The sequence below is a fragment of the Seriola aureovittata genome, chromosome 22, assembly GCF_021018895.1.
Source record: "Seriola aureovittata isolate HTS-2021-v1 ecotype China chromosome 22, ASM2101889v1, whole genome shotgun sequence".
NCBI lineage: Eukaryota > Metazoa > Chordata > Actinopteri > Carangiformes > Carangidae > Seriola > Seriola aureovittata.
In genome coordinates, this window is record NC_079385.1 from 4,448,292 (window position 1) to 4,473,259 (window position 24,968).

Genomic DNA, 24,968 nt, shown 5'->3' on the forward strand with positions numbered 1-24,968 from the left:
AACACTGTATGGATGTTAACAAGGTTAAAAAGTTGAGGTGGTCTTTAATCTGAATATAGCTGTGTAAACACATTCAGTGGATGAGGGAAACCAACTCTAATCATCCTCATGTCTTACTATCTTCCCTTTAAAACATAATTGTAGTTCTTTCTCCACAACGTGACCCGCCCGTATGTAAACAAAGGATCTCGGCCAGTAAACAGACACAATCATTAAAATAAACCTTTCTTTTCATCTTAAACATTGCGCTGCCGCGTTTTAACCCGTGTAGATATGCATACTAATACTCGTATCTCAAGTTAATATTTTTGAAATGGACAAGTGTGAACAATTCGACAAAATAAATCCAGTCAAATCAGTCAATTTAGGGGCACAGGCTCGTGGCAGTTTGACTATCTTTACAAACGAGTACCTGGAAAAGGGGGTGATCGGGAGAACAAGGAGCCCCCAGCAGCGCTTGGCCGTGTAACACGACGCTTCAAGAGTTGCCATCATCACATGGCAGATGGAAAATTCCACTCAGTCTCCTTGCTTGTTAAATGGGAAGGGTCTCCAACTCTTGTTTCCACTAGTGTGCCTCCTCCTCCTCCTCCGCACGCTGCAGCTGTCTGCAACGCCGAAACATTAGGTAAGACCCCAGCCTTCACTTACCCCTTCTTTACTTTTATTTTTTATTTTTTTTACCACTCCCGCGTGTGATTTGCTGGTTAATGTTGACCACCATGTTTGATGGCGAGGGAGCGGGTAGTTTAATTCTCATAATTTATTTGACTAGGAAGAAGCGGCTGCGAGCTTCTCATTAGAGAATGTTAGAACATTTTTTTTTTTTTTAAAGAAAAGGAAAAAAAAAGGAGCTTATTTGTGTGAGTTTGGCAGATATTACCGCCACGTTTCTTTTCTCGTTTACCCTCCATAGAGATAAATGTAGGAACTACCCCTGAGTGGAAGTTAAAGAGCAACAGTAGCTGTCCGTGGAGCGCTTCCTGCGGGGTGTTGTCTTTAAGTGTCCACAAGCGCCAAGGCTTTTATTTCTCCAGGAGAATTAAGCTTCAGTTGCTGATTAAAAAGTCTGAATTAAATGTTTCCTCTGAAGTTGATCATATGCACTGAAGCTTCAGTTTTGCTCAGAGCTGTTGTCTCCTGCACACTTGCACCGCTGCTTTCTTTTTTTCCGCGTTGACTTGAAGAAAACACAAAGGCGACTGTTATTGTTTCCACTTCGCATCTTTAAACCTTCATCGTGTCAGATCCCAGTGCGCGTGTGCAGCTCGTAAATTATAGGAATGAATAAGCAGCATTATTTTTTTTTTGCATAGTGGAACAAACAATAAGAACAATGTGGATGGGTTTATATAACAGCAGACAGTGACACGCTGAGTGTGGCCTGCAGGGCTCCCTGAGGAATAATAAATATGTTATGACTGCAATCACAGGCTCAAACTGCTGTCATGCTCCTGTGGAAAATATTGTCCAAAATTGTTGAGTTAATTTTAACTTGATTTCCCAAAAACTTGGCATGAGTTCAGTCTCTCTCCTCTGTGAAAGGATCACCACAGACACAAGTTTGTCCTTATTTCATCTCTAATGTTTCCCCTTTTTCCTGCCCTCCTCTCTTTGATTGACTAAGTGCCTAGTAATCACGCTGAGAAAGAAAATCGGATGGATTTGATGATGCTATCATTCAGGTCTTATGGGGTTTTTCCATAATGTTCCTTTTCTTGGATGCTTTTCAGACATGCGCTCGCTCTTTGTCACTTTGTTTTGCTGCAACACTTCATCTTCATCCTTTTCATAAGTCAGTTTTAGCGAAGCATCTGAAGCAGAACACCCTAAATCCCAGTGACACCCGGCGCTGAACCGAACACTGAAAACAAAGACTAGACCCAGACAGGAGAATGTCTGAGCAGAGGCATATTTCAGCAGTGACTTCACTTTCTATCGTTGCCCTTCTGAATGCTAAAAATACTTGGTTGCCAGTTACACAGTGGCCGTGCATGTGCCCTGTCTGTCTCTCCATGCACCTTACTTACACAAGAGTCAGAACGGCTGTAGTAATGTCTTCCTGTAATGAAGCTCCACCTATGTTTTTGTTAGATGGCTTTTTAAATGTCTACAGTTGGAATAATACCCAAGTGGGTGTGTGTGACTGTTGATGTTAAAGCTTTGACGTGCACACTCACAGAAGAGTTTTAAGTGCCACTTTACAATCAGACCGCCCTTATAAAGGTTTTATGAATGGTTTATAACTAGTTAATTAATTAGGGCAACAGTGACCTGTAGCTTGCCAAATAGTGAGCCCACATGCACTTTACTGTTCAGCCTCATATCTCATTAGTTGCTGAGCTTTCTTTGTTTTCTCCATCATCCAGCATTTGTACCTGCTGCTTCATCACATATTGTTAAGCTACTAGCAATTAACCACCGTCAGCATCTTCATGGTCAAAAAGTTTCTTATGACAGATCAAATTATAAAGTGTTAACAACTAATTAAGTAACATAATTATAAAGCATTTATAAATCCTTTATAAGGGTAGTGTTTTTGTAAAGAGTTTTCTTTAAAGAGATGAGCTTAAATTGGAATAAAAAAACAGGAAAACAGGAAAAGATGACAAATGTGAGAAAGCTTGTGCGTCTGTGATAGCAGGGTTATTTTTTCAAACGTGAAAAAGCCTGACAGGACATTACACAACTGTCTTCAGGAGCTGAGTAGCACTCCTCATGACCGGTTTGCTGTTCTCTGTGTGTAAAATCGGGGGCGTGCCCCTTTAATGTTGCACGTGTAAACACTTTGTTAAAACACCCTTGACTCTGACTCCTCTGTAACTCTACAAGACTGCAGGTGAGGGTTTGAACACCTGTCAGCAGGCATGGTTGCGGATCCTCGGTCCTCATTGGCTGTCACGGGTCCTGAATGACAGATGTAGGTCAGACCCCGCCGGGTGGCCCCTGCTGGGGCGGCTGGAGGCTGAAGCGCTGCTGCTGCTGGCTGATGTAACATGGGACGCGAATGAGCAAATGAGCTGCGAGCCAGATGCCGAGTCAGTTTCAAAGCAGTGGCTATCACTGACACAAAGACACAGTGAGGCAGCGGCACAAAGGGGAGAAGCATTTGGCAGTTTTCCAAAATTCTGTCAACACATTCAGTTGAAATCTGAGAAGGTGGTCCACCGTATAATGTAAGAATCTGCCTATTTTTACCTGCGGGTTGGCACAATTCAGAAACTCTGAATGTGCAGTGAGGACACTTCATGTTCACAGAGTAACAACCACACACACGTCTGATTGTTTAGAAGCTTTGTTCATGTAAAACATGTGAGGAAAGTTCCTTTTTTACTCAGCCATCACATGGTGGTCAGAGGTCAGCTACAGGGGTTCATTGTCTTGCTAAAGATCCTATAAATATGGAGGGATGTTTTCTGCGGGGGGGGGCAGGTAGCACCTAGAGTCTTTACAGCTCACACATTTCTTCCTGTTGAGCCGCTCAGTATTTAAAGGTAATCCTTAATCCTGTTCTAAAATCCCCTGAAAGTGTCAGTGTGATGGTCAGAGAAACCTCAGTGGACTCACTTATTCACTTTTTCGCTTTCTTGCTATGGGTCAGTACCGCTCTCATGTCTTATCTTACGGACAGCTACCCTCAACCTGGTGTTTTTACACTTTGGTTTTTGTATATATGAAACAAATCTGAATATAATGTATTACATAGTTAGCTTTGGGCTACATCCACACTAATACGCTTTCATTTTAAAACCAAAACAATCTCCCTCCATACTATCACACCTCAAAACACATACATACATGACCATTCACGTACACTGGGCATGTAAACAGGAAGCAGAGTATCTACTCTGCAGTTGATTAGTTGCAGAAAATACTACAAAGGAGGAACTGCAAAGACAGTTGTTGCATTAAAATGCAGAATTTAACTGAATAGCAGCTGCTAGCAAAGACAATAGAGTCAGCGGCACTTGTAATCCGTTATCCATCCACCGGTAGTTGAGGCCGGTGAGACCCAATCAGGGAGCGACCGTTAGTGTCTACATTATCATTTCCTATAGGTCTCATTTTTGCCCGTTCAGACAACAACACAACAGTTTTCAAAATAAAACGCGTCCAGCAAAAGTCTCCGTTTCAGGGGCTCGAAAACTACAGAGTAGTGTGGACACCAGTAGTGAATGTAGCAAAATAGATGCATTTTAAAACTAAAACGTAGCAGTGTGGACGGAGGCTTAGAGGTGCTGGTAAATTGTTTTTTTTTTACCTTTGGACAAAGCCAGGATAGCTGCTTCCCTCTTTATCCAGTCTTTATGCTAAGCCAAGCTAACTGGCTAACTTTAGATACATGAAGCTACATTAACTGTCTTTGTCTTCTTCTACTGTTGCGTTACGCTTTGTTTTACAGTTCTCCTGTAATTTGCAGCGACATGTTCAGAGAAAGTGAAACAGTCATACATTAAGCAGCGTTTTTTGAGTCATAGACCCAGCACTGCTTTTTACCTGTCACGGTTTCTAGTTGTCACTCCTCCAGCAAAACTTAACAGTGCCCAAATGCCCAACAACGGGCCTCTTAATAATCAGAGTGCAGCCAGTTCATGGTCACTGATGCAACAGAAAATGAGTGAAGAGTACCGCAAATGGAAACACAGAAGAGAATGAAAAAGTGACCCATTTTGCATAATTTAATTGACCTAAAATATGAATTCATGCTTATGTAATGACATCTGTCAGCTTCTTCTGAACTTAATTTGACCTGCCAGAGATTGTAGAGAGGGTCCTGGAAGATAAAATGCTGAGGCGAGGTTTGAATTTTCTGATCAACAAAATTTTATTTATTTTTTAAAATTCAAAACTCTATGCTTTGATTACAGTTGGACAACATACACGGTTGTTAGAGGCAGGTCCTGACGACAGTCATCTGAGATGTTTGAATAAGCAGTCACATTAGTTCTGTGTATTTGCCGCTTTGTATCCTGCTAATGAACTTGGAAATGTTGGATGTTCTGTACAGAGTGTTTGTCATGGTCTGTTTATGTTGGACAGAGTTCAACATGGTGCAGACTAGGGAAACAAGAAGTTTAGTAGATTATTCTGTAAATGTGACATCCTGCTGAGTAAGCAGTCTGTCCCAAACGTGTGGCAGCCAGTGACATCTTCGTACAGGTGACTTAACAAGCTCAAAATATTTGGACAAAAGCACAGGCTGTGTGCTCTCAGATGGTGTTTTTCTAATGGACACATGGTGGAAAAGAACACAGACTGAACTATGGGCTCAAATTAGGGTCAAAAAACTTTCTGAGTTTATGAAGTGATGATCACAAATTATTCCGAATGTCAATTTTAAAAGCTCAAAATCTTGTTGGTCCTAATCTGAGCTCATATGAACTTTCTTACTCTGTCAGCTCCAGTTCAGTCAAACTTAATCATCGCTTTTGAAACAAGAGGAGAAAAATCTTCCTCCTCCTCCTGCTAAAGTCGAGGTCAAAACCTTGATCCTGTGAAGAATTGCATGTCGTGGCAAAGCAAGATGCAGCCGTCGTCATCTGCACACATGAACAGGCGGATCGATACTGACTGATAAGATGAACAGAGCGAGCGTCCACAAACAAGATTAGGACACACCAGGATTATGTACAAAAGGACAATATGACGTTTACTAAAGGCCAACTGCTGTTTAACGTCACATGACGGCACAAGTCTCACTTTTTTGTCAATATGTTTTCTTGTCTTTGGCTCTGACAGCAGATCAGTTTTAGATCTGTCAGAGAATTCACATTTGCGTTTGAATCATCAGGGAGAGTTTCAGCATCTCAGACTAACACAGAGGCTCTTTTTCTGCAGAATTAAAATTAGGTGCAGTTTTCCTCATCGGTTGAGTCAGTGATAAGAAACAAAGATTAGAGTTGTTAATTGTTGTGTCCTCACAGAGCCGTGAGCATGACTGGAGCTAAGGAAAGATGCCTTCGTTTGAGTCCATGAGACAGTCATGTCTTGTGCAAAGATCATTCATTCATCGTGGGTAAAGGTGTGGCAGAAGTCATTAAAAAACTGGCAAAACACACAGTACATCCACAGATTTTTATAGTTTAAAACACAGTTTGCGATCTGTGAATGCAACATAACGGCGTAAACTGAACAAATGAAAGGGCTTAAAATGAGCATAGTGTCAGGTGTTGGTCTGACACATGCTTTTACAGTACCTGCCAGGTGATAAATCACGACCCTGTCTCAAACACCTCCACACACACCACGTGTGCAGGTTTAGGAGTGAAGTGTTCAGCTGGTGATCAGACATACGTAGCTGAATATTAGCTGATGCAAAGCGATCAGACCTTGGTATTTATTTACCATGGTCAAAAGGTCTGTTTAATTAGATTTATTTTTATTAAACTTTAGACTTAACTTTAAACCTTATATAGAACACAATCTTTTTGTGTTTGAACTTTAACTTAAGTACAAAATGCTTTCATTACATTTGTCTCCAACATGTAAAATGTATGACTGCAGTGTGTCAGGGAGGAGAAGCTGAAGAAAGGAGGGGGGGCGGGACTTTTCTCAATGTGCCACATATACATTAATAAATTCCTCCCAGTGGAAGCTCTGACAGGCTGGATCATCTGGAGGAAGGTGTGCAGTACACACACAGGGAGCAACATAACCTTTAGAGGCTGTGTGATGGTTACATTTTTTATTACCACCGACTGTATATTACAGATGATAATGAGACAGTGGCCATTTGTGCTGAGGAGCTATTGTGCTTTATCACGTAAAGGAATAGTTGGGTATTTCGGGGAATACGGTTATTTAATGTCTTGCTAAGAGTTGAATGAGAAGGTTGATACCATTCTGTTAAAAATGAAGCTACAGCCACGAGATGGTCAGCTTAGCTTAGCACAAAGACTCAAAGCAGGAAAAATTAGCCAGCATAGCTCTGTCCAAAAGCCAAAAAAGAAATCAACCAACCAGCATCTCTGAAACTTAAGGGCATTTATGGGAGACTATGCAAGTTACTTGGGGACTTCACAGTGACATTTTCTTACCTTTGGGTAGAGCTAGAGCTAGCTGTTTCCCTGATTTATAGTCTTTATGCTAAGCTAAGCTAGGTTAAGTTTGTTGTAGCTTCATTTTTAATCGAGAGATATGAGAGTGGTTTCAATCTGAACATCTAAATCTAAGCAAAAGAGCCTATTTCGCTAAATGTCAAACTATCCCCTGAACTTAAGTCAGTCAAGAATTTTAAAGGGCCAGACACAATCCAAAATGGACCACCCATGATTCTGTTTATATTACACTGGGAGTCTGTATACACTGGCATGTTCACACACTTGTTGGTGCATAACGTTTGTATGGTCTATGTGGAGGATGGCAGATGAAGACATTTACATAATGTGAAAAGTAGATATTTGCCTTAACTTGACCTTCATAGACCAAGTCCATTCCATTATTTGAAGGACAGATTTCACCCCTCATAAACTTTGAGGAACTTTGAGAAGCAGGCAGGCTGACCTGCATTTTCTTACTTACATTTCGTACATTTATACTTCAGAAATGCTACTTTAGAGTTGCGTTGAGGCTTTCAGTGGAGGACTGGGGTTGCAGTTTGAAGCTCCTGAGTAACTGCCAAAACAAAATACATTTTTTTCAGCGTCATTCATAGTCTATATAAAGTTTAAAAATCAAATTAATGTCTTCAAAAATATCATATATATCAGATGTGTGGTGCTTTTTAAAATGAACGCTTAGTGTAAATCGCTCGAGTCTTCTCTTTAATGGAGGAAAAACAAGCATTTCTATTAATAATAATGACTTCAGTGTCACATGATGTATGTTACATCATATGGCCGTCGGCTACTTGCAAACAAGTGGAGCTGATACATTTTACACCCAGGGGACAGAAATATTGGATGCCTTATTTGTTTGTGATATTATTTTAAAGAAGTACTGAATGTCATCTGGCCAGTGACTCACCATTCACATGGTATAGAGGTTGAGGCTTAATTTAGAGGCCTTCAGATTCAAGCTCACAATGAGCGCTGACAAGAGTTGTTGGGAGTGTCGGCTGCACAACAAAGATACTGTGTGCATGTATGTGGGAGCGATTCACCCATTCAGACAATCAGAGGTACAGATTATTGTCCACAGTGTCATGCTAGAGATGTTTTGGTCAAAGAGGGAGGTTAATAACCCCTTGATCCATAATGGAAACATGCCTTGTGACCTCGTGTTTACCAGCTGATGTCAACACTGTGCGTTATTCTCCTTCGGCACAAACGATCACATTCACACATCCATGTCAGGAAACCCAGTGTTCTGGAGAGGTGGAACTGAAGTGTAAGAGTAAAAACGAGCAGATAGCGTTACATCATCTCCTATTTGAGCAAGCACCCCACCAACCACTGTGTCAAAACGAAGCTTAAAAAGTAGACACTTCCTCACCGCATTGACACTTACCTCTGGAAAATGGAGCTCAGCATCAAGTGTACTTGAACACAAAGCAGTCAGAATGTCTTGGCAGGCTGCTGCAGTATGTTGGACACTGTCAATAAGATGACAAATTTCTACCAAAAACACTTATTACAAATAGGTGGGTTCATGCACAAGGGAGGGAGAGGTGAGCACAGGGCAGACAGTGGGTGCAAACTTGATCAACATTTACTGGAAAGAGTCAGAAGAAAACCGAAAGAGCAGGAGAGGGACCAGACTGTTCCAGATGTGTCAGTAAATAAAAGTCCATGTTTTATTTGAAGGTTACAGTGTAAAAAAAAAAAAAAAACACTCCAAGCCTTCCTCATTCAGATTGTAGCAACAGAATACTGAGTGATGGACAACATGCTCACATCAGTTATAAGAAATAATTATTACAAATATGCAACATAGAGCATCGAAGAAAAGTCACACGCTAACCAAACCTTTTTGTTCTTGTGTGCTCATGTGTGTGTTCACGTGTGTGTGTGTGTTCATGTGTGTGTGTGTGTGTGTGTGTGAGTGAGATTTTGTTGAGCTCGGTCACTTCTATAGCCGGCTGCTGCTCAGCTCTGAAGTTTGTGACCCCCCCAACCCCCCAAGCTAACCCCGTCCCTGTTTGGTATGTTGCAGGATTGGTTCAGGGACAGCTTTCTAGTCATAGGTGATTGGCTGAGTATGTGTGTGAAGCCCCCACACACACGCACGCACACAAACACACACACGCACACACACTCTTCAAGGTGCCATTTAAGGAATGTCCCTGCAGCTGCAGAGACGATCATGGTGAGGAGTTCTCTGTTTGTGGGAATGTGGCTTTCACTGCTGTTCACTCTGGTTGTGTTCTCTCTGTAGTGATCGTTTTACAGAATATCTTGTGGCTTCCCTCCTCTCTCTCTCTTTCTCTCTCTCTCTCTCTCTATCTTTTTCCTAACATACTGACGCCTGCTTGACTAAATCCAAAGAAAACTCAACATCTCTCATGTGGAAGGGGGGGATGGGCTGCAAGTCAGTTGAGAAGCAGCAACTTTAACAGACTGCTTGTTTAGTTTGCTTGAAACCTGTTCTTGTATTAGCATGGTCGTTAGCACATTAGGATTTGCTGTTGTCATATAGTTTAGATGTTGACTTAAAGTAACTTTTACAAGATGATATGTCACATTCTCCCTCTCACACTTTGTCTAATCTTGTCTGTTGTGACTAAACTTAAGTAAACAGATATTACTGGAGGAGATGACTGACTTATCTGTGCTATTGTTACAATAGGCTTTAGCTGGAAGCATTATGTCATTATTGTCTATGTGGACGCAGTGGGGGTTTATTCAAACATTCAAGCTTAATAAAAATCAAAATTGATTGATTCTACCTTTTTAATATCACATTACATCACTGCAAAAAGGTTTCAAATGTAAATATCAACAATATTCATCCTGTAAATATTGTCACATACTTGACAATTGATACAACCAGCCCAATAATTGTTGGCCGTGACTGAAAGTGAGGGAAGTCTTACTGTCTTTTGTGTTTTGTAGCTGTCTCCTCCACAGACCGTTATGAGCGCACTGATAGCAAAGTAAATCAAAGACTGGACACTTTAAATTCAACCACACTGGCTGTGTTTTCATGAATGAACCTCAGCTAAATGCTTGTGGGTTGAGAAAGTTCATCATCTCATGTTTGAAACCTGCTCAAACCCGAATCAGTTCATCGTTTCATAGATACTCACTGAACAGCTGATGTGAGGAAAAAGATGGTGGTGCAGTGTGTCCCACACATGCCGTGCGTGTGCGTGTGTGTGTGTGTTCGTGCGTGCATGCGTGCCTGTGTGTGTGTGTGTATTTCTTTTTTTGAACAGAGTTACTAAGTGGACAGAGATAAAACTTCATCCTTGACACAAACATGACCTTGGGCACGCGGACATCCCGACCCACAGCGCTGGCCTCAGATTGGTCGGTTGGTGCCACAGCCTACCCCGAAAACCACTGACAGTTGCCCACAATGCAGTCGGGGCATCTGTGTGTCTGTGTGTGCAGCTGCATGTGCAAACGTTCTTATGTGTCTTCTTTGTATGCTCAGGAGAGGTGGCACAGTGACGACACAGTGGGTTGCTTTCAGCGTGGGAGATGCATGTGATCTCTGTCCTCAGCCTCTCATCTGTCCACATGTGTCTGGTTTAGCATCAGTATAAAAGAGGATGGTCGTGGTCATGTGATGAGGTGTGACGTGACGTTGTGTGATGAGGTGTTGAAGCGACCACGGGTATTTAACAGCGTTGGTGCCCTGTGGTATCTGCAGTCTGATGGTGATGAACGTATCAGTCTACCTATCTATCTATCTACCTACACAAACTGTACTTCTGCTACAGTTCCTGCTTTGCCCTTATTGCTCATTTGTGTTGAGGCAGACGTGTGCATGTGCATGTGTGTGTACTGGGGGTTACAACCATGCTCAAAGGAGGGGCCTGAGTGAACTGTGTCTGTCTGCTCATTGGTCGATGGAGGCCCTCCCTCCTCCCTTTTAAGAGCCTGCGTATTCACCTGAGTTACAAAAGAGCTGCAGCTCCTCACCCATACGTTTCTTAAAGAAGAAAAAAAAAACAAGGGAACCTCTTAAAGGAAACTGTTCAGTAAGTGAGTATGTTGCCTTTCCTGAAAATTGTGGTTTATACTATGCATGAAAATACGGCTGCCAACATTCAGACGCAGATTTACGAATACGCCACAATATTTTGTTGTCAAGCGGTCTTTTCTGCAAACTTTCTGGATTTCACCCTTTTCTTCATCTGCTACGTTTGCCCCCGTTGGAAGGAATTTTTGGGTGGTGGCTGATGCAAGAGTTTGTTTGTGTGGAGGATGTATGAGCTGGAGTGTTTTCAGAGTGAAGACTTGAGGTTTTAAAATGATCTGTTGGATACAGGATCTTATATTTCTGTTTGAAAATGTTGTTTTATTTTGAAACCTTGTGCATAAGTTTTGAGAGTCAGCAAATCAGTGAAACTGAATGTATGTGAACTGTTTATCGGACACTTGTTGACTCAGAACACCAGTCGGCTGTTTGTTCTTAAAGATTATTTTGTGAAACTTGTAGCAACAGGAAGTGTGATTACTGATACCCTTTCTTTGCATTTTCCTGTTTTCTAATCTCACCATGTGTACATTTGCATGCTTGCTTCTGCTTTTAAATATTTGACAGGACTTTTTTTTTGTTTTTACTGATAATCATCTATCAAAACCTTGAAGAAAAAAAAGTTTTACCTTAGTTTGTGTAATCCTGCAGAAGCTATGAAAGTCTGGCTATTATTGTGTGCTAATGTTTGTGTGGCCCTGCTCACACTTGAGCATTAAAATGAACAGCTGTTCGTTTTAACACTAGTGTGAAGGCATGCCGGGGCGCCCTTAGGACAGAATGGGATCCGAATGTACAGTACAAGCATCCTCTCTCTCGTCTCTGCAGTATCATTGGTCACTTTCCAGCTGTTTTGTTAGCATGTAGCGTTCATGTATGTGGGTTTCATCCAGTGTGTAAAAGGACTCAGCAGTCGCAAGGTGCAAATGTGTTTCTTCTGTTTGGGCAGATTAAATTAAAAGCAACTTCCAGTAATAAATTGTAAATCAAAATGGACATAACGCACATTAACTGTAGGTACAAACGGCAGTCTGTCATGCTATACAAGTTTGCTACTGCAGAGCCAGTCCTGCGTTCTGCATGGCACACTGCCAAACAAGTGCTCTCAAATATTATGATGGTTGTAACAACAGTGGCATTGCATTCTGGTATATAAAGTTAACCCACTTAGACAGGTTAATCCTCTTGGCAACGAGAAGTGAAAAACGTCCTCCCTCTCTCTCTCGCCTCACAGCAGAGAGCGACACTGAGAGATTAGGTGTACCGGTGTGTGTGATGTGGTTGTTAACGGTAATGTAGACGCTTAATCTCCGCTGGCTCCAAGATATGGAGGATTTTAAAGCGGCCTATTTCCGAAGAGGAAGATCACAGAGGGAGCAGCAGCCCATCAGTGACAACAACATTATTTAAAAGACAGCCCTGTCCTGTGGGTCAAACTGTTTCAGCCAGGTGGCGTCATGATGGAGAGTTTTAACACCTCCGACATTATTTGCAGCTGATTTGCAAAATGGGATGCTCTCTGTGGGGGCATTGTTGCCTGTCGGCTGTAAACAATTCACACATTGTCATGCAAAGATCCTGCTGCCCAACAACTTCCTTCATTGGAGACGGTTGTTTAATTAACAAGCGTCCAAAGGTAATTTGTACCAGCTGATTTTTAAAGTACATTTACTCAAATACAGTACCTGTATCAAGTAGTTACTTTGCAGAACAAGATATGCAGATTTACAAGATTTACATATACAACCAATACAACCAACAAAATTATGCATTGTTAAAGTTTCAACTACCCAACATGCATATAAATTAGTTCCACCTTTACCAGCTGCGACCAGCAGCAATTGCCAGATATGTTTAAGGGAGTGGGAAAACAAGCAGACCAGCATATACAGTATATACACCTAAAAGTGAAACCTGTGGCACAGCCACTCAGTCACATCCCTTACAACCTCCAGGAGGCTGCAGGGAAACAGATAAAAGAAGTGATAGACATGGATATTGTAGAAAGTGTTGAAGGCTCCACCCCCCTGGGTAAACCCAGTGGTGGTGCTCCCAAAATGTGTGTGTTTGTGTGTGTGTGTGTGTGTGTGTGTGTGTGTGTGTGGGGGGGGGGGGGGGGGGGGGGACTACATTCCTAGAAAATATATACAGATATACAGATACAAGAGACAGATATTCAGCATGTCGTCAGCCAGTGATCAATGCCAGCAAGAAATAGCAAATACACTCCCAGGTATTGGAGGTGTGGAGAACATCTCAGTTGACCTGATAACGCACGATAAGCACCTGCATGCCATCACAAGGAGACTCTGTGGACTGACACTGAATCCAGAACAGTGAGTGAGAAGCTTCCCGGGACTTGTCGGTTACAGAAGTAGATCCATGTCAGAGTTTGCAACACCGTCAGAGGCACTGCGACGTCTGACCCGAAAAGACAAATCAGAGCATCAGAGCAGAAACAGGCATTCCATGGTCTAAGAGCTAGCTAGAGCTAGTTGCCCTAGCATAGTGACAAGGACGCACCAACCAAGGTGATAGCAGATGTTTGCTGGAGTCCTGTAGGTTTATGACCAGGACTAGTGCAGGACCAGCAATTAGAGATGGTACCTGTGTGCTGCACAAGCTTGTGTAGGCCTGTGAGAGGCTACGTCCATATATATGTGGCAGGAAGTTTGATCTAGTCACAGACTGTAAGCCCTTGGATCTTATATACAGTCCCTGATCTAAACCATGTGCACAGCGCTAACATGCTAAACATTGGCATCTTCTAATGCGTGTGTTAACGTGCTAACTTATTACATTTCAAATCTAAGCACACTAACATGCTAATATGCAGAGTGTCAAGTACATATATTTAAACCATTATAACATTAAATGACTTGTCTTAATAGCTTAACATTTTGAGAAATACACGTTTGCTTTATTGCCAAGAGTTAACTGAGAAGATTGACACCACTTTCAAGTCTGTAGGATGAACACAAGGTTACAGCCAGCTGCCGGTTAGCTTAGCTTCACATAAAGACTGGAAACAAGGGGAGCAGCACCTTTGGATATAGTCAGGCCAGCTGTTCCCCTTGTTTCCAGTCTTTATGTGAAGCTAAGCTAAGCTAACTGTCACTGGCTCCAGTGTCATGCTGAATGGACGGCATGGAGAATGGTATCCTACTTTGACTTTGCACTATAATGTTAAATTATGTTTTGGCCACATTGCACAGGATTGCCACAACTTAATTACTTTTGTAATTACTTTAAAACAAAAGAGAATTGCAGAGCTACTGGTTTCTTTACTGCTCTTTACTGTTCTCTTTTGTTGTGATTGTGTACTTGTTGCCATGGTTGGTTGTTTGTCAGTGAGCACTTGGGATCTTTCCCTTCGGCCCAATCAATGGACTCTTTGTGCGACAGTAACAGTCCTGTAAATAATTTGACTCTTAGTAGCATTTGTAATCATACAGGCTTCGGTCACTGCCTTACATCTCCTCCTTACGTAACTTAATGATGAATGCTGCAGATCCCTGTGCGGTGCTGTTGGCTTTTTTCTTGACTGGTCATGGGTGGGACTGAGTAAACTGGCTCAAACATGAACAAGACACCCTGTTGATGTTGGCGGTCTGGTGGCTTTATGAACCCTTTACATCCTTGACCTGGTTTCAAGGTTTGTTGACTTAACTCCAGCCAGCATACTCTACATACGTCAACACTGTAAAACACCCAAGTGAGACATAATTTCACTTAATTTAGTATTTGGTTTATTTTGTAAGTTGCTAACACCACAAACAAGGTTATTATCAACTAAAACTAACAAAATAATGAAAAAATAGATGTGAAAAAATATTTTTGTTGATTGAAATAAACATAAAAATAAGGCTTTGTATATATATTTTTAAAAAAAACACCACTAACTGAAAACGCATTGTGTGTTAACAAAACTAACTAAAATATACTAAGATTGTAGAGAGAATATCTTTAGTTTTTGTCAGTTTATTTCATACATAAGATGAGTGTTTTGGTGGATTTGAAAGCTATCTTCCAGATCTTTAGCTGTGCAGATGAAGCAGTATCTCACAGCTGACTGGCTCTCAGTGTGCGACCAGTACATGTGCACTCTAAGTGTCTAAAACATTCACTGTATCAATGATGTTAAGTATTTTATTGTTAATTAACTGCAACTGCAGCACCTATGACTATGCCTGGACAGTCCAATTCACTGATGAGTTCATTTTGATTTGGTTCATCTAGATGAAATGGTTTGATGTTTTGTTGAGTTTTTATACACAATAATACATAATACTTTTTCTTACCTTTTTTTAATCTGGCCATGACAAATACCACATATTACAAAAAAACTAAAACTAACACTGAAACTAAGAAAAACTAAACTAAAACTAAGCAATTTGAAAATTTGAAAACACTTAACTAGTAAACCCTCTTGAAAAACTAATTAAAACTAAATTGAATTAAAAAAAAAAAAAAAGTCAAAACTGAATTTATTGAAAATAAAAACTATGAAAAATCAAAAACTACTATAACCTTGACCACAAATGAAGCTGCTGTAAAATGGAAATAGCAATAAAACTTCAGGACTTCAGCCCTGATGTGGGAGCTGCCATGGCTGTGTCATATCTCAGCTTTGCTCTTCAAGGTAACATAACAAACACACTCCCAGTTCCAGGAAATGAGACGGGCTGGTTTACTTGGCACGTCTTACTCTTAAATATTCGTCATCAAGACAAAAAGGCCTGTTGAGGACAGACTGTATGCGTCTCCAGGCCTGTACTCAGATGCAATTTGGCAATCCTGTAGTGAACTCCAGTGTTAGTGAGTTTTTAAGACCTGGACCTGTCTGCTGTTAAACTGAAATCTGAATCTTCAACAGCGTCTTAGTCACCGACACTTCAACGTTTCCTCTCTTTGTTTCTTATAGGTAACAAGGTCTAGCAGAGATTGAGGGAGAAACCTATCGCCGACCTTTAGAACGTCTAACCCTGAAATCTTGAAAACTCTCATCTTGCTGTAAACCACCATGCCAGGAGTCATGGATCGTATGGAGCTAAGGAAAGTCTCCACGGAGGCTGACGACGACAGCACCGACAGCCTGGACGACCGCTACACGGAGCCCATCGACTCCGAGAAGGCCACCATCAACAGGTCAGCAGCAACCGTGATGTCAAGGCTTTTAGTTCGTTCTCCAAATGAGTCGGCACTAAAGGCGTTGCTTTACACTCTGGGCACGCAAAGTTGAAATACATACTGTATATAAAGAGAGCTGCCTACTGTGTATGCTAATGCTAATGCTAATGTCTTTTTTTTCTTCTTGGTTCCGTGCAGCCAGTTCATGGATGATAACGATGACGCAGAGAGCCAAAAGTTCCTGTCAAATGGGATGATGAAGAAGAAGAAATACGAAGAATACCATGAAGAATATGTAAGAGGATTCCCAAGTCGCAACGCTAATGTCGCCAGTGTCTATCAGTCAGAGTAAAAGGTTTATTCTGATAACACTTATCTGCAGATTTTAAGAGTAAATTACCAAAATAAAAACAGAAAACAACTGTAAGCTGTTATTTAATGGCTTCACTGTGCCTTGGTTTTGTTGGTTTAACACCAAAGACATGCAGAAAGAGTGTTTAACGTGAAGGAAGTTGTGCAAGCCAATGTGTTGATTATGCAAACATTGATGTTATAGGTTACTGACTTTGCAAGAAACATCCTAGAAAGCATCTGTGTGTGCCCTACCATTGAGCACAATATAATTCCTTAGAGGATGTTTGATACTAAGATACTAGAAAATCAGAAAAAAAAGTTCAAAATAATTTATCATGCTGGTCATATTACTTTTCATATTCCATTTTTTTATTCCAGGTAGTTATTTAATCTAAGTTTCTTCTTCACATGGAAAAATCTCAAAAATGTGGCGTCATGTCCGTGTAATTCAAGCAGCCACAACTCAGTTGAGTGTGGCAGATTTGGGCCTCTCTCTGAATTCTGGCATTCTGGGAAATGTTGGCAGTTGACGTAGAAGTTGAGGGAGAATCGGAGCTGTCAATTAAATTTAATAACTACTGGAAATGCACTTAACTACTGGTAGCAAACAGTGCCGGAGAACATGAGGGTGTATTTTTCCTTGAATTACAACTTGTGGGTTCTTATGGCATTTTAAGTCTTGTGTGGTTTTGCTGCACCAAATGTTTCCTCTCTTGTTCTAATGCAGGGGAAATATGTATAAAATACAGCTGCAATACTGACTTTAAATATATCACCAATTATCTGAGAATGATTTTATCTCAAAGGCTAAATGTTTCTCATTTCTCTTTCTTCTCTGTCTGAGCAGCATCCCGGCCACGCCTCCTTCGGGATGTCTGTCTTCAACTTGAGCAACGCCATCATGGGCAGCGGGATCCTGGGCCTGTCCTTCGCCATGGCGAACACCGGCATTATTCTCTTTACGTAAGTAGCACGACTGCACAACAAAGAAACCAAACAGCATGGGGGTTGGACAGGTAGCAACAAACATATTTAAAACTCTCTTTCATTTTTGATTATCACATTACCAGCTGGAAAGTAAGAGCAGGAATATTTGAACTCCTTTACCCTGTGCCCTCAGTCCCTCTGCCGTCTGTCTCCCGGCTCATTCTGTCCCGTGCATATGCATTATCAGCATTCATGGGTGACTTCCAACATCCGACACCCTGCTGTCACCTTACACCCCTCAGTCCTACCCACTCTGTCCACTGTCCATGCCCCTGCTGCGTGTCAACCCCATGAGCTTGCAGCACCACAGAGAAAAAGACAGCTAAAACATAGAGGGTGTCGCTTCTCTGAAACCGGAAGGGAAATATTTCTGTAGCTGCTGCAGAATGATAGCAGAAAGGGAATAATAGACTCCTGCCCTCTTGTGCCAGTTTAGATAACACACACCGCTCCTATCCTCCTAAACCTCTTCCATCCTGTTGCTAAAAATCACAATGAGCAAGGCGGGATTATTGCAGGAAGCCATAAAAGTAATGCTGCGCTCTTTGTACTTCCAGTATTTCCCTGTTGAGATACAATGTGCCATCTGAAGAATGCAGCAGACGAGATGCATTGACGTAGCACTGTACTGGTCATGTTAGAGCCATGGTGAAGTCGTGTTGACAGCTCGCAGCCTCTCCTGAGAGAAATCCCCCAAACAACTAAACGACAAACACGTCTGAGCAGCTGCAGTGTGTCACAGCTACTGTGATGTTCAATATGTCAAAGCCTAACCAAAGCAAACACATCAAAGTTATATGGACTACAACTTTCTCTCCCGTCTTTCCACTACTCTTTTTCACTCCCCATTACCTACGTAAAAAAAAAACCCCACAGTTGACACCGAACACAACATTTCTTTGTCTCACTGTAATTGTTATGCGTCACCATCTTGCACTCAGCTCTGACCTCTGCTTTCCTTCTCTTTGCAGAGTCCTCCTCGTCGCTGTGGCGATCCTCTCCTTGTACTCTGTGCATCTTCTCCTCATGACGGCAAAAGAAGGAGGTTGGTATTTCACCTAGTACTGATCACACACTAGAAGACTTTAAAAGAATAAAGACTAGAAAAGACTGAGGTCTGACTCCCTCTCACATCTAAAGACAATGTGTCATAAGTCACACTATAAGATTTTGGGAAGACTGGGGACCTTGCAGGGTCAAGACTAAATTCCTTTTAGATTATTTCCCATCATGCTCCCGGTGGAAATTTACAGAAAGACTTTTTAAAAGATTTTCTTTCCTATTTGAAATTCTACATCATTATTATTATTATTATTACATAAAGAACTTACTGTACTGGTTCAACCACAAGGTGTTGTTCTGAGAAATATGGAACATCAATTAAAAAAGAGATGGCTTAGATTTTTTTTGATAATAGTGTTCATACACCAGAAATACAGGTTATGTACAATTAATCATTTTAGGTATGATATTTAATTTGATGTACTGACAACTAAAGGTCCTCACCCTTCTCTAGAGGCATTATGGGAAAGGCAGGCAGCATTAAGAGATTAGGTAGATTTCTGTTCAAGGAGAAACAAAATGCACCTGATTGCTCTATTGTTTCTTGTTCTTCCTTATTGTGAAGCCTTAACTTTCTTTTTTTTTCATGACTAACTCTCCATGGTCTTGTGTGTTCTGGCAGGATCCCTCATCTATGAAAAGCTGGGGGAGAGAGCGTTTGGTTGGCCTGGGAAAATGGCAGCATTTGGATCGATAATCATGCAAAACATTGGAGGTTAGACAGCACGTCAGTGTGTTCACAGATAAATACTGTAGTGCAGATTTTTAAAAGGCAGTTTTACAAATTAAAATACAACGTCTTCAACTTGTCTGTTGCATTTCAAATGAGGATTTCTTCCTTGTTGTCCTCCTGCAGCCATGTCCAGCTACCTCTTTATCGTGAAGTATGAGCTGCCTGAAGTGATCCGGGCCTTCTTGGGTTTAGAAGAAAACTCTGGGTGAGTGTGTGTGTCTGTGTGTGTGTGTGCGTGCTTTTGAACATGAAGGCGCACTCTTATGTTCGTGTGTGTGTGTGTGTACTGTACGTATGATTTGAACCTGTGTGCCGTGTTTTACAGGGAATGGTACATGAACGGAAACTACCTGGTGGTGTTTGTGTCGATCGGGATCATTCTGCCTTTGTCTCTCCTTAAAAATCTGGGTAAGGACTTCATAAATGTGTGTGTGTGTGTGTGTGTGATGTCTCTACACCACTGCACTTCTAATATCACTACTGTATATTGAGGATCTGGCACCGCCTGGTGCCAGATCTCTCAGTGCGTCCGTGCTCTTGCAGCTGTCTGGAAACCAGAAGTCATGTAACACTAGCTGAGCCCTTACTCAGCTCCGGCAATTAGGAGTTACAGTAACGTAACACTCTCTATTAAGCCTGCTGTCAGCTCTTCCATTCACATGTGATCTATGAACGTGGTAGTCAGATCCTCCTCAGCTGACCGCATTATGTAATTAGGACAATTAGACATAAATAAGCAAATGAGGTCAAAACTGTGTGTCTGAGCTGATTTTAATGTAATAAGTGACAAAAGCAGTGATGAGCGTTAGCTTTGTGTTCCTGGGTGTTAGGTTTGGTCGCTGGTACATACAGATCTTAAAGGGTTCACTCACACTGCAGCTCAGCCTGGAACAGGACGTGACCTATATTCTAAAATAGACATGTGATTTGGCAGAATGCAGACCAGCAAGCTATAGCGTCTGCATCTGTGTCTGTTGTCGTTGCTGTAGTGTGTGTGTGTGTGTGTGTTTCAGTTACTGATGTTTTCTTCTCTTTAGGCTACCTGGGCTACACCAGCGGTTTCTCCCTCACCTGCATGGTCTTCTTCCTGGGTGTGGTAAGTTCAGCCTCGTAATGGCGTGAGCAAAATACACACAATTCATGCACAAAGAAGGGCCCCTCACAAGTCCTCTAATGGGAACGCTGTGTGTCTGTTGGCGGCACACGTCCAACCCCGTGAAAATAAGGAGGCGGGGTTACGCCTTCTCAGAGCGTTAATTGAACATTCAAAGATTGAACTGAAAGCAGAGGAGGCTCCGTTTTTCTTTTCTGTTTGACACGGGAGAGATCGCTTGTTGATCCACCATCTGTGTCTTTACACTGTTCTTTTTAATTCTTCCTGTTGCTAACGAGCTATCCAACCTGATCCTCAGTTTTTGCCATGGATGTAATCTTTTAGCAAGACATCAGACTGAGATAGCAAACAAGTCTAAGATAAGTTCATGGCTAATATGAAAAAATAGCAATGAAAGGAACATTTTTAATGTTTTACAGATCATTTAATTTTAAAACATTTAGAAACATTATTTATATTTTTATTTTCATTTTTTTTATAATTTTACCATTTCACCAAAATTGTACTGTTTTGCAAAATGATTTGTCGCCCACTTGCAATACCTCCGCAGCCCACCAGTGGGCCTCGGCCTCCAGGTTGGGAACCACTGTCCCACAGCCAGACAGATGCTAAAGATATGGATTAAAGCTGCTTTAATGAATATTTTTATAATAACAACAAATGAGTGGACTATGTGTAATGTGAAAGCGGCTTGTAGTGATGAACCAACAGTGAATTATGACCCAGCTCTGACCTGTGTCAGCTCTGTGGAACATGTTAGCATCTTCCAGCTCATTGTTTTGGTGTTGCAGCTTCACTGTTTTCCTTTTGTTTCATTTATTTTTACGTGCAGCACTCAGAACACTGGTTCCCAACCTTTTCCAACTCATGGCCCAATTGAAAATCTCAAAAATGTTGGTCATCCATGTCGGACTCTGTAACAATACAAGTATACAAAGTGGTCTGAACTGAACGGAGTTCTTTAAGGTTGTTATTGCTGTTAAGGATCATTTATTTATTTATTATTTATTTATAATTTACATTTTCTATAATTATTTTTTGCAATTACATTTTTTTCCCCCAAAATATTACTGTTTTGCTAATTATTTTCCGGCCCGCTCGCAACACCTTTGCAGCCCACCCACCAGGTAGAGAACCACTCACTTAGAAGAACATAATGTGACTTAATGCTGTTATTTTCCAGATGATCTACAAGAAAACCCAGCTGCCCTGCCCTCTTCCTTTCTTTTACCACCACTCGTCCAATCTCAGCGTGAACGGCTCAGATATGCCGGGGCTGTACAATCTACAAAACCGCTCGGCACAAATGGATTTCTCCCGAGCCGACGTCACCCCGGCGGTGCCGGGCAGCCACGATGCTCACCACTCCACCAGTGTCCACTTTGAGCCCCACCCCGACGACGAGGAGATGTGCACACCCAAATACTTTGTCTTCAACTCACAGGTACGGCGTGGTCGTAGATGGCGGACAAAACTCTCCTGACCCAAAACGTTCATCCAGCTTGTGAAATTCAGCACAAACGTTCCCCACACTTCACAAAAAAAAGTGCAAAAGGAGAAACACAATATTCATTCATATGAAACATCCATGTTTGTACAAAATGCATTTATTCGTTTTACAATCTTCAAATCTGACAGAGACACAATGCCAAGTACTTTGCAAAGAAGCGGTTGGTAAAGGCGTGGCGCGTTAGGGTGTGTTCTGGCTCCTGTGAGTCCAGGGATTTGTCTGCGCCTGTATGATCATGATGAATCAGGAAGAACGCAGCAAACAGCTTTATCTTGACACAGGGACACAGTGTTAGTTATGTTAACTAGATTCACCAAGAGTTTATGTACCGTTTCACTGTCCACCTGCTTCTACTGTGATATTTGGGAGTTGTAAGTCAGAGTGGAAACGTTTTATTAAAGGTGCCCGAGTTTATCTCCGTAACATCTACAATCACCGTTTGTCTAATCCTCGATGACACTGACGTACCGATGCCAACTTCAGAGAAGAGCCATTCCTGACTAATCAAATACTTTTCGCTCTTTTGTTCAAAACTTCATTTGAACGTACGTGAGGATTACAACCGACAGTAGCTGACATGCACATGCAGTAACATGCCTCTGTGACAGGAATAGAATATTCAGGATTAAGTGTTACTAACCAGCCGTCCACTGTCACGCCACAGTGATCGTCTTGTTATGTTTGGCGTGGCGTGGCGTGGCTTGGCGTGGCGTGGCTTGGCGTGGTGTGGCGTGGCTTGGCTTGGCGTGGCGTGGCTTGGCGTGGCGTGGCTTGGCGTGGTGTGGCGTGGCGTCAGTCAGATGTCCTTTGATTGTGATCTTTCTCACAGTATATGATTGACAGTCCATCCAACCAACAAGCAAACAAGTTACAACCAAAACCAACAGTGGTGGAGCTGAACCTGATAGATCATAATATCCCAACATGTTTCATATCCCGAACTGATGTAAAGGAAAGGGTTTTTTTTTCTCTATATCCTCTGAGGCACAGCACTTAAATAATATATATATTAAAATTTAAAGAAGATATTTCTGACAGACATCACATGGTTACATATATAGGTAGTATATTTCTATTTAGACTAACTGCGCCGTGATTGTCTTTTCCTGCATAACTGAGTGTGTTTCTGTGCATTCTTATCTTCTTTCCACAGACGGCGTACACTGTGCCAATCCTGGCCTTCGCCTTCGTCTGCCACCCTGAAGTCCTGCCCATCTACAGTGAGCTGAAAGAGTGAGTGAGCTTCTTCTTCTTCTTCTAAAACAAACTCTGACAGTCAGTTCATCCAGATGAAAACCATTTTCTCTCTATGGAGCCAGGTACATTTAGAGATATACACACACATAAAGGCACATGGACTGAATTTTTTTTTTTTTTTTGTACTATTAAAAATGTCTCTATGATTTAAGGAGTCATTGAAGTGTATGTTCACTTATTATAAAACCATGCTTATTAAGTAATGACATTTTGTCTTTATAATAGCCAAGTTCAGAACATTTCAAAAGAACAGGCGTTACACCATGAACGCAAAATGTTTTTGTTTGTGTCCAACTGACAACTCACTGCACATATTAATCCAAATGATCCAATTTACTTATTTGAGTGTAAACCCTCTAAAAGTGTGTGTATGTGTGTGTGTGTGTGTGTGTGTGTGTTGTTTCTTCAGTCGCAGCAGGAAAAAGATGCAGAACGTTTCCAACCTGTCCATCTTGGCCATGCTTATCATGTACATGCTGTCGGCGCTGTTTGGCTACCTCACCTTTTATGGTAAGAGTGAAGATACACACCAGCAGAAACGGTCAGCTGTAATCATAGACAAAAAAAAACAAAACACAGTGGCTGAAACTCAGTCAGCTCCTTCAAAGGGGCAGAAGATCATTGTGAAGTGATTAATGTGCACTTGTACTTATTTGACACTACAACGGTTATTTAATTGAAACCACCTGAAAAGCTTAGCGAAAGCAGCGAGAACGTCAAAGTGACAGGAAGTCATTCATTTTCTATGTGAGGCAGCACCTCTGGGCGGCGAGCAGCAGCATGTCCGCTGGCGTGTGCGTTTTGGGCAGTGTGGGTGTCAGAAAAAGTTGGAAGTCAAGGCAGCGGCAACCAATCAGAGTGTAGAAGTGGACGGGAGAACACTAGAGAACACGCCGTGTAAACTTTTGTTCCCATCAAACTTTTGTTCCCAAGCGCAACGGAGGAGATATTGAGAACTAACTTTGCTTACAGGCACTCAAATTTAAAAAAGAAAACGATACATGCAACTAGAACAAACATGTCTGTTTGTTTTGCCCTTTAAATAAAGTTCTCAAGACCAAGCAATAAGCTGTCTATTTCATCTACGTCATCTCACGTCAGAGCGCCCACAAAACTTGAACAGCGTCCTTGCTGGAGCAAAATGATTTCACTCTGGCCGCTTTCGGTCTGAACGCACAGTGAAGTGGAAACAAGTGGAAACAACTCAGAAACATCTGAAATGTGACAAAGAGCCACGAGTAAACACGGCTTTTTTCTAAGAGGTGGAAAAAGATTGGAAAAAGGTTGACCCTGTGTTGGTCAACATGGCACCTGCGCATTAATGGCTTCACTTTACCCAGTGGTAGAAAAGCGCCCACAGACGAGTCGTTTTGATCCAGTGACCCGACACTGAAACACCAACACCGAACACAATGCCAGATAAATGTAGTGGAATTACAAATACAGTGTTTCTATGTATTTAGTTTCTTTCCACCTGGTCTGTTAGCTTCTGTTATCCTTTGTTCACAAATTGTTTCAATCCATTGATGTGTCTTTTTTTCCCTGTGTTTCCCAGACAACGTGGAAGCAGAGTTGCTCCACACCTTCACCAAGGTTTATAAGTTCGACACCATGTTGCTGCTGGTGCGCCTGGCTGTTCTCACTGCCGTCACTCTGACTGTCCCCATTGTGCTGTTCCCTGTAAGTACATCGTACAACACACACTCTGTCTCTGTCAGCGAGTGTCCTCCATGGAC

At 41.7% G+C, this 24,968-nt stretch overlaps 1 protein-coding gene across 3 annotated transcripts in view; it reads left to right on the forward strand.

Moving 5' to 3' along the window:
• The first annotated feature begins 537 nt into the window (after positions 1 to 537).
• The window catches only part of slc38a4 (solute carrier family 38 member 4), a 34,612-nt gene continuing 10,181 nt past the window's right edge, over positions 538 to 24,968 (forward strand). The window contains exons 1-13 of one of the 3 annotated variants that reach the window (XM_056367606.1): positions 538 to 628; positions 16,010 to 16,233; positions 16,414 to 16,510; positions 17,417 to 17,532; positions 18,528 to 18,601; positions 19,241 to 19,333; positions 19,475 to 19,556; positions 19,677 to 19,759; positions 20,389 to 20,447; positions 21,649 to 21,909; positions 23,129 to 23,208; positions 23,642 to 23,742; positions 24,788 to 24,912. In XM_056367606.1, coding sequence (XP_056223581.1) covers positions 16,109 to 16,233; positions 16,414 to 16,510; positions 17,417 to 17,532; positions 18,528 to 18,601; positions 19,241 to 19,333; positions 19,475 to 19,556; positions 19,677 to 19,759; positions 20,389 to 20,447; positions 21,649 to 21,909; positions 23,129 to 23,208; positions 23,642 to 23,742; positions 24,788 to 24,912 — 1,296 coding nt within the window. In that variant the 5' untranslated portion in view covers positions 538 to 628; positions 16,010 to 16,108. Of the gene's footprint in view, positions 629 to 10,704; positions 11,091 to 16,009; positions 16,234 to 16,413; positions 16,511 to 17,416; positions 17,533 to 18,527; positions 18,602 to 19,240; positions 19,334 to 19,474; positions 19,557 to 19,676; positions 19,760 to 20,388; positions 20,448 to 21,648; positions 21,910 to 23,128; positions 23,209 to 23,641; positions 23,743 to 24,787; positions 24,913 to 24,968 lie in introns of those variants that run through there. The other 2 variants (XM_056367605.1, XM_056367604.1) reach the window with 2 other exon arrangements.